The sequence below is a fragment of the Dendropsophus ebraccatus genome, chromosome 7 (assembly GCF_027789765.1).
Source record: "Dendropsophus ebraccatus isolate aDenEbr1 chromosome 7, aDenEbr1.pat, whole genome shotgun sequence".
NCBI lineage: Eukaryota > Metazoa > Chordata > Amphibia > Anura > Hylidae > Dendropsophus > Dendropsophus ebraccatus.
In genome coordinates this window covers 100,022,678-100,038,645 of record NC_091460.1, presented here as the reverse complement: position 1 = coordinate 100,038,645, position 15,968 = coordinate 100,022,678, and the positions used below count along the sequence as shown (strand labels likewise).

The 15,968-nt window shown below is 46.5% G+C and overlaps 1 protein-coding gene across 2 annotated transcripts in view; it reads left to right on the top strand.

Moving 5' to 3' along the window:
* Positions 1 to 15,968, top strand: part of LOC138797601 (histone H3-like centromeric protein A) — a 46,406-nt gene that overhangs the window by 4,191 nt on the left and 26,247 nt on the right. Inside the window, exons 1-3 of one of the 2 annotated variants that reach the window (XM_069977971.1) lie at positions 4,910 to 5,014; positions 9,720 to 9,842; positions 9,945 to 10,008. In XM_069977971.1, coding sequence (XP_069834072.1) covers positions 9,951 to 10,008 — 58 coding nt within the window. In that variant the 5' untranslated portion in view covers positions 4,910 to 5,014; positions 9,720 to 9,842; positions 9,945 to 9,950. Of the gene's footprint in view, positions 1 to 4,909; positions 5,015 to 9,719; positions 9,843 to 9,944; positions 10,009 to 15,968 lie in introns of those variants that run through there. The other variant, XM_069977972.1, reaches the window with a different exon arrangement.

The following is a 15,968-nucleotide window of genomic DNA, read 5'->3' as shown; positions in this document are numbered from 1 at the left end:
AGCTCCCACAGGCTGCCCACAGCTCCCACAGGCTGGTAAGGCAGTGTAAAAGCTTTTATTCTGTGGGGTGGAGACTGAAAAAATATGATGTGACCAACTGTGTTCATAGATCTGCATGGATACAATGGGCACAGTATCCAGGAGGATGGTGCCCAGCCTTGGTTGCTCACCTCAGCCCCTGTACTTGTCACCTCAGTGATATGACCCCTAATCTAATAATTCATGTGCATAAACTAGAGGCTGTTCCAGAGGTCCCAGCACTGCCTGAGGTCACTGTGGATAGTTCTTGCTTCCCTTGCACATCCTGTAGCTCACTGTAGGATGGATGAAAGTCTGCTCTCTGTTATCAGCCATTTCAGGCTGTGGAGAGGCAGAGTAAATGACCTGTTATCAGCCTGTTATCATGTCTCTAGTCTGGGGTCTTCATAACTCAGTTAAGGGTCCTGTCTAGAGTCTGGAGTCACTGTAGAGTCGAGAATTATTATTTAGGGGTCAAGTATATTGTAAAGAAGAAATGTTAGCAGAGCTGCCATATCTTTTGTACTGGTTATGTATTCTCCCAGTGACTGTATCAGATCAATGCTGTATTCTCTTGTATAGTCTTCTGGGTGACAATACTCTGTAAAGTGCCATTGAAGACTTAGGCCCCCTTCACACGTCCGGAAAATCTGTCTGGATTTCCGGACCCATAGGCTTACATTAGTCACGGACACCCTTCCGGATTTTTCCCGAAGGGTGTCCGTTCCGGAAAATAGCTCAGGATTTTTTTTTCGATCCTGCCCTATTTTCCAGAAATCCGGCATGGACGCGGGGCGCGGGAACCATGGACGCGTCCGGGGTTACGGATTGTATGGGCAACCCCCTCCAACCACCACCCGTACCCCTCTCCACGGAGCTCACCAGACGGCACCCCCGGTCACCTGCTGCCGATGTCCTGTCTCCCCCTGGCCCTATTGCCAAGCCACCCATCCACTCACCCCCCCCAAGAACTCTGTGGCCGCCACCCCCGTGCTGGCAGGTCATGATGGGAGTTGTACTTCTGCAGCCTGTGGCCATCCAGGGTGTGGAACTACAACTCTCATCATGCCCCAGCTGACAGGTCATGATGAAAGTTGTACTTCTGCAGCCTGTGGCCATCCAGGTTGCAGAACTACAACTCTCATCATGCCCCTGCTGGCAGGTCATGATGGGAGTTGTATTTCTGCAGCCTGTGGCCATCCAGGTTGCGGAACTACAACTCTCATCATGCCCTGCTGACAGGTCATGATGGAAGTTGTACTTCTGCAGCCTGTGGCCATCCAGGGTGTGGAACTACAACTCTCATCATGCAGCCTGTGACCATCCAGGTACACTAGGGGCTGTGTGGGTACTTGTGGTGCATGTTGGCATACTAGACCATATTGAGAACACTTTTTTTTTCTCCTCATCAGGAAATCCTGAAGGCTTTTCCTGATGGTTTCCTGAAGGTAAAAACGGATTACTGTCAGGAAATCCTGACACTTTTCTGATGACATTTGAGGCCTCCTGATCAGGATTTCCTGACAGTAAAAACTGACACAAACATGTGAAGGGGGCCTCAGGGGGAGATTTATCAAACATGGTGTAAAGTGAAACTGGCTCAGTTGCCCCTAGCAACCAATCAGATTCCATCTTTTATTCCTCACAGACTCTCTGGAAAATGAAAGGTGGAATCTGATTGGTTGCTAGGGGCAACTGAGCCAGTTTCACTTTACACCATGTTTGATAAATCTGCCCCTTAGTGTATATTCACCATATGGTTACTGTACCAAGAGTAATACTTGTGCAAATATAGTACAGTGGTAGGGCCCTTATAAACAGGCCAACGTGAAGCAGGATCCTGCTGATCATCACCTGGTACTGCGCCCATGCATTCAGGGTGCCTTCACACATACCAAGTTTGCAGCAGATTTCACACTGAAATCCGCTGCGATACTTGGGACTACTATAGCCTATGGCTCTGCATTCTCCCAGCGGATTTTCATTCCACTGCGAGAATGTAGTGACCGCCTTGTTTAACTAAATAGCTGCCAGGCTGGTAAAAATAATAAACAGCCCCTGCTTACCTGCTCTCTTGTTACGCTCAGGCTTGAGTCTCCGGGTCCCTACTCACTGACAGCCTGCTTAGCCAGAGATTATTTGAGCAGGCCGTCACTGTTCAGGGACACGGATACTCAAGCCTGAGCGCAGCAAGGGAGCACGGGCAGGTAAGCATTTGTGGTTTATTATTTTTACCAGCCTGGCAGCTATTTAGTTAAACAAGGCAGTCACTACATTCTCGCAGTGGAATGAAAGTCCGCTGGCAGATTGCAGAGCCATAAACTATAATGGTACTGAGTATGGCCATAAACTCTGCTGCAAACCTGCTACGTGTGAAGGCACCCTAAACTGTAAGAGCAACACCAAATCCAGAGCGGAATTACCATAATGATTGGTCACTACCTGCGGGCCAGTGGTGTATGCTTGCCCCCAGGGTAAAATTTGCCAGCCAGCCCCTGCTAAAGGTCCTGTCACTTATACTGTATCCCCCCCACACCTTTCTACAGCTCTGTACTTGGTATGGACCTCACAGGCTCCCTTTCAGGGCATATACATACATAATCCATTGCAGATTTGATGCTGCTAAAATACATAAATATGCAACATCAAATCCACAGTAGATTATGTTTTATCTTTATTTTTATGTGTTGCCTACTATTCGTCTGCTTTGTGAATACTGAACATGGGCTAGATCGTTAAGACACTTGTGCAATGTTCAGACAAGAGAAAATGTTCCAGTGGCATTGCTAATGATGAAGAGGGTGGGAAGGAGGGACGAAGGGGTGGTGCAAAGTTAGGGAACAGATATTCTAAGCCACGCCCGTAGGGCACGGGGCTGCAAGTTTAAAAGTTTTTTTTTAGGGCAATAACTGCATCACCTGCCGAACGGACCCCAGGACAGATCTTGGATTAAAAGCAGCTATCTGAAGGTACAAGCGGTTTGGGGGGGGGGGGGGGGGGGGGGTCAGATTGTGGGTACAGAGTTACTGTAAGTAAGTAGTTAGGAACTTGGCGAATTAAAGCAGATATCGCTACAGCATATATAGTAGACTGCTATCTATAATATATCGGGGATAATATGGTATGTTGGATGCCAAGGTTTGAGTGCCAGGGCTGATTTCAAGTCCCAGTCCGGCCCTGGTCCTGTCAGTTCCTATGTGAATACATACTTGCAGCAGACCTTTTAGACCTCTGCGAGTATGTAAATCATCCGCCCTCTTAACATACACGCTGCCGACACATACATTACCCGTCCTTGCTCTCGCTTGCTGCACGGGCTCCTGGATTCCTGCTCTCCAGCCCAGCCAATCAGTGACTGCCACTTAGTTTTTCTTCAGCCTGTTACAAGTCGTTCATCTACCTAATATGAGCACCACGCAGTCACTCTTATCTATACTCTGCAGCTTTGAATTTATTGTGTTACGTAATTACCTGGCGGTGCCGTTCACCCTCTGTGTGCTGTAATTTAAAATGCTTTAAACAGATCTGTGAAAAACACAGACACGGATGCAAAATGGAAGCAAAGCATGGAAGGTTTTGCACCGATCATGGACGTAGCTTGCAGACTATATTCACAGACCAGGAAAAAGACTGTGTGAATGAAGCCTAACTCTTCTTACTATGTAATAAAAGCATCTACTGGAATCACAGACAGACATATAAAAGGTACCAGGTGTCAGCAGATTGGAACATGAAATCAAGCTGACAGATTGACTATAAGGGTGGTATTACACGGGACGATGGGAGCCCGATAATACCTGTAAACGAGCAACGATCTGCTAGATTGTCGCTCGTTTACTGGACCTATTACACGGCCCGATAATCGTTAAACAAGGGCTGCAGGGACATTGTTACCGATGTTACTGCTGCGGTCTTCTTCTCCACGGGTCCCGCACGCTCTAGCTTTAGAGTGGCCGGTCAGCTGACGGAGCGCTCAGCCAATCACAGGCCGGGACCGCCTGATCGTTGTCATCGGCTGATCGTTGTATTTATTACATGGAGCGATAATCGGCCGAATCGATTATCGTTCCGTGTAATAGTACCCTAATGGTCCCTTTACACGTAGTGACTATCTTCCTGTGTAAATGCAGATAATGATCAAGCGACGAGCGATAGGATGATCCTTTCATCCTGTTGTAAAATTGTTGTTGGTCATTTATAATTTTTCCATTGATCCATTGTAAAGAGTCTTTTCACCTGTTGTGTGGGTTACCACGAACTCTTGAATGAACAATCGAAAATGCGGGTGCTTTGAACGACAAATCATTACATCTAAAGGAGGCTCATTCAGCGATTAAAAATATTGATCAATGATTTCAGAACGATTAATCGCTACGTGTAAAAGGGACCATTAGTCAACATGAACTTTGCGGATGGTCTCCCCTTAGCTAGTGGCTGGCACAGGTGTCACACATAGGGTCCATTCACACCAGCAGGATCTGCAGCACATATGATGTTGTATTCCACCTTCTAGTTACACTGTATCTGCTGTGTGAATGGACGCAAAAGCCTGGAGAGAATTCATAAGGAATGGGAATTATTAGCATTTCTTCTTCTCGGTCACATGATGATGGGAATAATACACCACATGCTGTAATGGACCCATCCCGTATAATGGAGGGATGCGCGGTTACTGCTGCTGATCTAATTTAACAGAAGTGACGTCAGCGCGGCGAGGGGCGAGGATTGTCCCGCCCCCTGCACTGACTGATGCGAAGAGAGGGCGGAGTCACACGGCAGGTGCTCACTGCGCATGTGCTCAGCATGGCGTTGAGTACCAGCTGACTGGCAGTTTCCTTGGCTTTGTGTATGGGTTGTGTCTAAAGTCCATGAGCTAAGAAAAGCCGGGAAAAAATTAGCTCCTCCCACACGGGTCACATGACCTTGTGACGTCACAAGCTCCTTCCCGCGCATGGACTTTAGTCTCCACCCTACCAGCACAGCCCACGAGTAGCAGGTAACGCACCACACGCGGGTTATTTATTTAAAGAAGTTTTTCTTCTAGCGGCATATATGTGGGCGATATGTTCTGCTCATAGCCGTATCCTGTGAGGCCTACGTTGGACTATTACTGCTCCATACATATATTGTATACAGGCAAAAGTGGACACATTGCAGTTTTTTTGAAATCTTAGTCAATGGGAAACGTGTTGTACCTCCCAACTGTCCCGGATCCAGCGGGACGGTCCCGATTTTGGGGTCACGTCCCGCTGTCCCGGTACAGCCCCCGTGTGTCCCGCCGCACACTGGCTGAGCAGGAAACATCGGCTTCCTGCTCTGCTAAAACTCTTGTGGCCCAAGGCGTCATTCTGCCTCCGGCCACAAGAGGCCGCTCTCTCCCCCATAGCTCTGGTCAGGGCCGGATTATCACAGCTCTGTGGTGCGCCCCCTATACAGCAGTACAGTACCTGACAGAGAGAGCTGGTGCCAGAGGAGGAGCACGGCTGCTGGGGTCCGGGGCACATGAACTGCATCAGCCTGGAGCGAGGGAGAGCAGAGCAGTGGTGAGTGAGGGGGCCTGGGGAGGGGGTGTCTGGGGGTTCTGTCAGGTGTCCCTCAGCAGTACATGGTGCTTATCCTCCCTCCCTCCCCAGCTCACAGTGCCCCCTGTGCTTGTTCCCCTGAGCCTGCTGCTGTAACATACAGGGGGCACGGACAGGAGGGGAGTGTGGAGACCTGGCAGCCCAATCCCAGCATTGTCTCCAAGCTCTCCTCCTCCTCCTCACAGTCCCCGAGCTGCTGCTGTAACATACAGGGGGCACTGACAGGAGTGTGGAGACATGGCAGCCTTATCCCAGCACTGTCTCCAGGCTCTCCTCCTCCTCCTCCTCACAGTCCCCGAGCTGCTGCTGTAACATACAGGGAGCACAGCACAGGGGGCACTGACAGGAGTGTGGAGACATGGCAGCCTTATCCCAGCACTGTCTCCAGGCTCTCCTCCTCCTCCTCACAGTCCCGACTGCCAGAGATGCTGCATAGTGTTACAGCAGAAGCTTCATGTGAGGAGGAGATAGGAGCCTGAATGCAAGGGAGAGGGAGGGGGGGATTAACCCATAAGTGTCTGCACTGTTGTGTGCACAAGTGGAAGAAGACAACTTTTATTGTACATACCATATCGCTGCATTAATTTAAGTCCCATTGTAATAGACCCATATTACTGTAATGTCCTATCTGTCACAGGATTGTGATCTCTATTTGTTCTGTTGTGTAATGTAGCAGTATGTCACCTCTGCTGGATGTATCAGTAGAAGAAGGCTGGGATATAGTCCACATCAGAGGTGGCATACTGGTACATAACACGGCACAAGATAGCAGCAACAAAACAGAACAAATAGAGATCACAATACTGTGACCAATAGGACATTTATGGCTCCGTTCACATGGAGTAAAACTGGCGTTCCTCAGCGCGGAGAGAGGAGGCGCACGAGCCTACCATAGACTGTCATTATGACACGGAGGCTGGCGGAATTCCACCAGTTTTACACTGTGTGAATGTGGCCTTACAGTAGTACAAGTCTATTATAATGCAGGAAATGAAGTCTTGAAAAATTTTACAAAAAGGAGAGATGGATAGAGAGAGATAGATAGATAGGAGAGAGATAGATAGATTAGAGAGAGAGATAGGAGATAGATGGATAGATAGATGGATGAACCAGCAACTCTCCGTTCTTATGAAGTTCAAAAAACATGCTTGAAAAAGACCGCGATAGGCGGTTGAAACGTTGCACTTTTAGCATGGAATATATTCCCGTATTTGAACTTCATAAGAACGGAGTGTTGCTGTTTCATCCATTTATATATTACTGTGGACCCGATTTATATATTACTGTGGACCCGAGTCTAAGGTCTTACCCGCTGGCACCACCTAAAATTTTAAGTAGTGCTGCTCTCATCAAGTAGATAGATGATAGATAGATAGATGATAGATAATAGATAGATAGGCACAAAAAATCTGCAGAACTCGTAGAAACTGATGAAAGGTGGGTGCCCACTGCGTGCCTTGATCAAGGTATACTCAGCTATAGGTCCAAAAATGCAGTAGCACTCCAAAAGTCCAAACATATGTGAACGTTTATTTACACACCATGGAAGGGGGGGTGCTACTACCAGGGGACATAGAGTTTTAGCTGCTATATGGGGGAGACAGAAAGGTCTTACATGAGGACACAGAGGTAGCTTATTACTATATGAGGGCACAGAGGTGGTGTATCTACTATATGGGGAAGACAGAGGGGTCTTACTACTATATAAGGGCAAAGAGGGGGTGTATCTACTATATGAGGGCACAGAGGTGGGGTATCTACTATATGAGGGCACAGAGGTGGCTTATCTACTATATGAGGGCACAGAGGTGGCTTATCTACTATATGAGGGCACAAAGGGGTCTTACTACTATAAGAGGGCACAGAGGGGGTGTATCTACTGTATGAGCGCACAGAGGTGGTGTATCTACTATTTGAGGGCACAGAGGGGCCTAAATACTATTGAGGGTCCACAGTAGGCCTAAACACTACAGGGTGGCATAGAGTGAGCACTGTTACAGTGCAGAGCAATATACATGGGGACTTTGTATAGATTGTGAGGATGGTGCAAAAGCAAAAAGCCTAAAATTTTTATGTGGCAGATTCTTCAGGGACGAGGTATTGCCAGAAGTGGTTTTCATGATGGATTGAAAAAGTGAGCAATTCCGATTAGAGAAGATGCCCCCTGTGAGTCATTGAATATAGCTGTACTGTAATCACGTATGTGGTGTAAAGAGCCTGTGCAGCATTTGTATCTACCTCCATATGGCTCAGTGTAGTGGAGATACTGGTCTTTGTATAGTGGATGTTATGTAGTAATGGTATGGGGGTATAAGTCACAATGTGGTGATATTTGTTTTTTATATAATGGTAATAGGTGACGTGGATATAAGGGTTTGGCTATGGGGGCCTGGTTATGGGGGAAGGCGTGGCTATAGGGGGCGTGGTGCATTGCCGTGACTGTCCCTCTTTCCTCTCAGCAAAAGTTGGGAGGTATGGTTCAACTTGTACTGTATTGCACACTGCAGAAAGCGCTACTAAAATCTGTTAAAACCTATGCTTATAACATATACACAAAAAGCAGTGTGAACGTGGCCCTACCAAGATGCTTTATAGCTGCTGGCTTCATCTGTCACAAAACTACAAGCCTCAGCATGCCCTGTAATACTAGGAGCCGTAGTGGGGTCCTGGCGGTCCTGGCGTTGTAGTGAGATGAAGCGTGCACTGCGGTCACTGGGGATTCTTGCCCTTTACCATGACCTTACCGAGCTGTCTGACAACCAGGGGCCACGTGTCCGCTGCGGATCTGCCGCTAGAAGATCTTCTATTGCCGCATTAATAAACATCATTGATGCCGCCGTTCTGGTAATTTAAGCCACCAGGATCCATTGTGTTATTGACACCACGTTCTGATAATTGACGGCATCTGGAGATGTAATGGCTTTATTATTACTGGTAACATCATCGCTATCCTATCTGTATTAATTAGGCTGGGATCACACTGCGTTTTTGTAATCCGTTTTTTTCATCGTTCTTTTTTTTTTTGCAAAAAACTGATAAAAAAAAATGGATGCATTTGTCTGCATCCGTTTTGATCCTTTTTTCTATTTACTTCCATTGTAAAAAAAACGGATCAAAACGGATATGTTTTTTTGACGGACACAAAAACGTAGCTGACACTATTTTTGTGTCCGTTAAAAAAAAATGGATTCCCTTTTGATCTGTTTTTTTTTTTTTTTTTTACAATGGAAGTCAATGGAAAAACGGATGCACACAAATGCATCCGTTTTTTGCAAAAAACGGATTGCAAAATTGCAGTGTGAACCCATCCTTACATGTCACAGCCTCATCATCTGACAGTGTATACAGTATACAATGATAAGGCCAGGTGATGCGATTTTACCTACCTGCACCGTACCTATATGACTACACATATATATATATATACAGGCCTTTCAATTAGAAGCATCAGCACATAAAAGTATAGAGTTCCTGATAGGGTTAATTTTATGATTCTAATATCTGGGAAATTCCTCTATCCTTGAGACTTCTGATACATGGAGACAATAAGGAATTTTCTCAAGATGAACTATTTCTTTATCTTTATCAAGTTTTGAAGGTTATTGGAAGAAACTAGACTGTTTGGTCTATTGTGCTCTTGGAATTATGGGAAAGTATCATTGCAAAGAATGTATTGTTCTAACCTTTTTGACCTTTTTGAATAATAATGAATACTAATATAGATGCCATTGCGCATGACTGAATATCTAAATCACTAGCACCGCCTCATCTATGTCTTATTAGCATTTGTTACCACCCTATATTTTATCTGACTATAAAATGTGATTACCATAATAAAACTTGGGCCATTTCTCCAGGCTTATAATCATGATACAATGTCTTATCTGTGTCCATGATTTATAAGTGACGAGTTGGTAATACTGCAGGTTACAGCTCTAGATATATTTAAAAACCATCCATTATCCTGGGTATTTGACTTTTCTCCATAGAGACGGGTCGACATCTAAATTTAACCTTAACAACATGGAAGCTACGTCTGCGTGCAGTATAACTGATACCACCTCACATGTACCGTGCCTTATTCGTATAGCAGTAACATAAGTTTGTATTCTGTTACAGTCTCCTCCACCACGTCGCGGCAGTGGGTGTCTCTGCGAGCTGTAGCGCATCCTCCCCCTTATTCTGTTGGCGGACCAGCCTGTATTCAGGTCACTATATTCTGGACTGAGCTCTTTTGGAAAGGTAGGCCAAAGTCTGGGGTCATGTATTCGCTCACTGTACCCCGCACCTAATCTAGCTGTACTGTCTGAGCAGCTTGTCACTGTGCTTATTGTCTTTTCACAGCTTGTTATGTCACCTCACAAGAAGCAGAAGCAACATGCAGCACCTCCTCAACCCCCCCCGAGGGGTAAGTATCACCTTCATTAGGTTATTCCTCGTATTTAAAGGGGTATTCTGGAGCAGACTAAAAATAGAAAATACAACCATACTTGCCTTCTCCCGCCTTTTTTTTTTCCTATCCTGCATCTGAGATTAGGAGCTCTTAGCAGGAGCTCTTGAATCACTGGCCGCAGTGGTACTCCATCTTGCCAGCTCTAGAGTGAGCAAAATGAAGACTGATGTATGTGGCCATATGGCCAATTGTAGGAAGTAGGAATGCACGATGCACCGAAATATCGATACTACTATCGATATTTCGGGCAAAAATACGGTTCGATACCAGGATTTCCAGGTATCGATATTTTATATTAAGCTGCATAATAACACGGCTTGATATAAAGTATAGAGCAGAGAATACAGCCGGCGGCTAGGTGAGTGCCGGCCGTGTTCTCTGTGTGCCGCCCCCCTGCGGTCACCTCCTGAGCTCACCCACTCTCCGCTCCTGGCGGCTGCAAATTCAAATAGCCGGCACATAGCGATCGCTAGTGTCGGCTATGTAACTGTGTACATGCCGCTGTCACAACTGACAGCGGCATTAACCCCTTCCCAAGTCGCTCCATATACAGCAGGGGTCTCTGCTGCATATGGAGCAGCCCCGCTGAGGAGACGATGCGTCCGCTATATATGCAGCTCGGCAGTGAGGTGGGGGAGGCCGGGGCTGTCAGGATGCAGCCAGTGTGGACTGTGTAATGTGCGGGGGATGTAACCTGAGAGTCCCTTCTCACACGGGTGCGGGTTGTGCATTTTATTAACTACACTTCATCACACTGACCAGGAAGCATGGTGCATGAAGATAACGCTGCAGCCGCCCGACGGCCCGGACAGGTCGTCAGGGCATAAATCACTGGTCTGTATGTGAGGCAGCTGTGCGGCGGTCTCCATAGCACAGGCTGTGTTCCCCAGGCAGTGTGGTGACCTCTGCCCAGCCTGTGTGTCTCCCCCCTCCTCCACAGCCTCCCCGTGCAGTGTCCAGGACCCTCTCCCTGTGCTGTAAGCCGGAGGAGTCTTATCTCCACTCTTTCTATCTCCTTTCTCTCTCTGTTTAATTACATCACTAGTTTCCTCTGGCTTCTTACCTTGTGTCCATCAGTCAGTGTAAGTGCCCTGCTGTTTTATCTATCTATCTATCTACTCTTAAACTCTCTCTTCTCTCTCTCTCTGCCCCCTCTATTTGTCTCTTCTCTCTCTCTGCCCCCTCTATCTGTCTCTTCTCTCTCTCTCTGCCCCCTCTATCTGTCTCTTCTCTCTCTCTCTGCCCCCTCTATCTGTCTCTTCTCTCTCTCTCTGCCCCCTCTATCTGTCTCTTCTCTCTCTCTCTGCCCCCTCTATCTGTCTCTTCTCTCTCTCTCTGCCCCCTCTATCTGTCTCTTCTCTCTCTCTCTGCCCACTCTATCTGTCTCTTCTCTCTCTCTCTGCCCACTCTATCTGTCTCTTCTCTCTCTCTCTGCCCACTCTATCTGTCTCTTCTCTCTCTCTCTGCCCCCTCTATCTGTCTCTTCTCTCTCTCTGCCCCCTCTATCTGTCTCTTCTCTCTCTCTGCCCCCTCTATCTGTCTCTTCTCTCTCTCTGCCCCCTCTATCTGTCTCTTCTCTCTCTCTCTGCCCCCTCTATCTGTCTCTTCTCTCTCTCTCTGCCCCCTCTATCTGTCTCTTCTCTCTCTCTCTGCCCCCTCTATCTGTCGCTTCTTTCTCTCTGCCCCCTCTATCTGTCTCTTCTCTCTCTCTCTGCCCCCTCTATCTGTCCCGCCCGGCTCCCACTCCCACTCCGCTGTATACATTACCTGTCCGCGCTGCACGGGGTCCCGGCGTACTGCCCTCCCGCCCGGCCAATCAGTGTGTTGCCCTGCCGCAGCCACTGATTGGCCGGGCGGGAGAGCAGTACGCCGGGACCCCGTGCAGCGCGGACAGGTAATGTATACAGCGGAGTGGGAGCCGGGCGGGAGCTGAAGGGGTTAAGGGTCGGGCAGAATTACATAAACGCAGCGGTCGTTCAGATCGCTGTGTGTATGTAGTGAAAGTGATCTGCCAGAACCTACCCGACTCGGAGCGTTATTTATGTGTTCACATGCTGCTGTATGGTCATTTGTTGCAGGTTTTTACATATTTAAATACTTTTTGGACAATAACTGCATTGCAACCACCACAGACTCAAAGGGGTCTCCCAAAATATAGAATACCAAATAACTAGCTGATTGGTGGGAGTTGTAGTGCACAAAGAGATGTGTTGGGAGTTGCAGTTGTACAGCAGCAGCCACCTTGTGCACAACAACTCCCAGCATACCTCCTTTTGCACATATCTGCAGTCTGGGGGGGGGGGGGGGGGGGCGTTATATTTGTATTTTTACATGTTTTTTTTTTTTTTTTTTTCAAACTTAAGTATTGAAATGGTATCGAGTATCGAAATAAAACAGCTGGTATCGGTATCAAACTCAAAATTCTGGTATCGTGACATCACTAGTAGGAAGGCTTCATCTTAGGTTGTAGAAACATAGAAGATTGTTGGCAGAAAAAGTCCACTTGATCCATCTAGTTTGCCCTTTTAGTTTTTCCCTTATTATCTCACTATAGATTAGGATCTGTTATCCTAATAACAGATCCCTATAGATGACACCTATCCTAATAACAGATCCCTATAGATCACACCTATCCTAGTAACTGATCCCAATAGATCACACCTATCCTAGTAACGGACCCCTATAGATAACACCTATCTTAATAACAGATCCCTGTAGATGACGCCTATCTTAAAAACAGATCCATATAGATCCCACCTATCCTAATAACAGATACCTCTTTAGGCTACACACAGTATGAGACCGGCCGTTCTGTGACCCGGGCAGGTCACAGAACGGCTGGTCTTAGAAAAGATCATCTGGCCGGTACTGCAGTACCAGCCGGATGATCTTTAGGGCCGCAGCACACAATGGAGTGTGCGGCCGGAGCCGCTTGCCCTATTTTGTGAACTGACAGGGTTTTCTGCAGCCGCTTTTCACTGAATGGCGGCCACAGACAACTGACTTGACAGTTTTCTACGGCGCCGCTAGGGATCCCGGCTGTGATTCCACGGAACTTACGTTGTGTGAACATAGCCGTATGTGGTGTACCCCCGGTGTGATGTTATATCGGAGGAGCGGCCGGTCACCTGCTTGGTGTTGAAGTGTGACTCCACTCCTGTGGTGGTTGGCAGAGATACAGCCGGACCTTGTAGTGTTGTCTCGTGACCCCAGTGCTTGGTGGGCACACAGGTATGGTGGTACACCTCCTTTTAGTTTTGAAGGCTGTTTGTACCCTTTTCCCCTGTGGTCAGTGTCCTGCCGGGTTGCTCCTGGGTCCCTTGAGCTATTATCATGGATGGCCAGAGTGGTATAGTGACCCCCCCCCCCCCCAGATGATAGGAACCGCCACCCACAGAAAGGGGAAATGTCCCAAGGTTGCAGTGCGTGCTGTGTCGGTGGTGTCGAGTGATCACAAAGTCTTTTGAATATAGTTGAGCCAGTTTACTACTTGTAAATGTGCAGAAGTTAATACAGCTTCAACAATATGAGGTTTCTTTAGATAAAGCTCTTGAAACACACTTGACAAAGTTTCCAATAAATACTTGACAATACAACGACCAGATCTGTAGTAGAAGTGCAGAGTAGGATATAGTTGAGTTGTGCTGAGCCATGCAAGAAGCAGAGTAGCAGAGAGGAGGATGCCGTGAGAGTCTCAACCCATGTAGTACTGTGCTCTGCCGGGATGTAGGAGGATGAGGTAGTATACTTAAAAGAACAAGAACACCTGTGCCCATGTATTGACCTTGACCTAGTCTTCAAACCACCTTATTCCCACTAGACTCGGCTGAACCTTCCTAAAGGGGTGACACAGGGATGAGCGGAATGCTGAGCGTTTCCTGCTGACACCCGCTCTGCGAGATAAGAGTTCCTAGGCTTACTGCAACTTTGCTCTTTCTGGATCAGTTCCTGGCTCTTTGGTGCTATAGTGGATACTGTCCTGCTCTGTGACTTCTCCTTGTCCACAGCGTGGGTTGAGGTTGTCCATGGCTTGTCCTCTCCTAAGAGGAGTTTAACAGTGCATAGTGCTATATAGCGATACTAGTAAAGAAGTTGTGAGAGGCGTGCTGTCTTGCGTCCTTCCCAGGGGCGTAGCAAGGGGTTCAGTCTAGGGGGGGCGAGCAAGTCTGAGTGGGCCCCCAACCGATTGTTACCCATAGGGAACCTCAGTAGACGACACTGCTTTCCAAATAATAAAGGAAATATTCTACTACATTACTCATAGAGAATAGGGATAGAGAGCAGTGTAAAATGCTTTCTACATTTCACATATGTGGCCATCTAAAATTTAAAGGGGTTATGCAAGATTACAGAACCATAGCTGCTTTGTTCCAGAAACAGCACCACCCCTGTCTTTAGTTTGTGAGTGGTATTGCAGCTCACACTGATGAGAACGGGGACAAATGTGTAATACCACACATGTCAATTCTTTGGGCGGACAGCGAAATCTGCCGGAGCATATAATAGAGCCTATGGACAGGGTGAGGAGTGAAGCGGGAGCGCACAGGGAACATTGGCTGATTCCGCACATAATTTTCTGACACAATTACTCTGTGTGTATATACCCTAACAGGGATGTCAAACTCACTGCCATACAACTGTTGCAGAACCACAATTCCCATCATGCCTGGACAGCCAAAGATAATTGTTTATTTACACAGAGAGATTTATCTGACAGATTTTTGAAGCCAAAGACAGGAACAGACTATAAACAGGTAACAGATCATAAAGGAAAGACTGAGATTTCTCTTCTTCCCAAATCCATTCCTGGCTTTGGCTTCAAAAATATTTCAGATATATCTCTTCCAAGTTAATTGTAGTTTTGTAACAGCTGGAGGGTCATAGTTTGACACCTGTGATCTTTATGTTCAATGAATAATCTCTACTATATAAACGAGCCCTAAACAAGATATTACTAATAATACCAGCATATTCAGGACAAATAATACTGTTATACCATGACCACTACCCTTACCATACACTGACTGGATAATAGCGCTATATTGTCACTGAATAACATCCACAATATAAAGGCCAATATTCTCCCTAAGCAGTGGCCATATTGAGGTAAATCAAGGTGTATACAGGTTCTGCAGTTCTTATAAGTGAAATACCCACACTTCTGTCTTCATGCAATATTTATGAGTACTTAATAAGGGGCAAGTGCCTTCCTAAATATTCTGCAGTTAGTCTGTACTGCTACTACAGCTCACCAATACAATGCCTCTAAAGAAAAAATACTGAAATTATGTAGCCCAAAAATAAATCTTTATTGGAAACAAATATTAAAAACAATTCATAAAAAAAGAGAGACAAAAAACCAACATTAAAGAACAGTGGCTATCCCGGAGGAAATGATAGGTTGTAATTAAATATTATTGCACATGCCCAGTCCCCGACCAATTAGACTTACACAATGTAAGTAAACAAGTAATAGTGCAAAAAGAGCATTTAAAGGTCATAGTAAGTACTCAATACATACAATTCATTATCATATTGCACTTTGCCCATAAATGTTATTGACCCCAAAGGTCCTAGGGACCTGGCATAGATACCTATATATCAGACATAATATATATCCTCCGGGACGCCACCATTCCGACAGAGTGATCATAGTGCATCTACATCTAGTGACTCACAGGAGGCGTCTTTTCTGCATGAATAGCAGGTGATCTTTTTAATATTCAAAGTTGTTCACATTTTCCTTTGTTCTCCACCTGGCTCCAGCCATCATGAAGACTTCTCCGACTATGACTCTTCTCCATAGGATCTGCTAGAGAGACATTTTAGACTCCTTGATCCAAGATCATTCTCATGTCTATACAAAGTCTCCGTAGTGTAGCCCCCTTTATGCAACCTCTATGCAGTATAGGCCC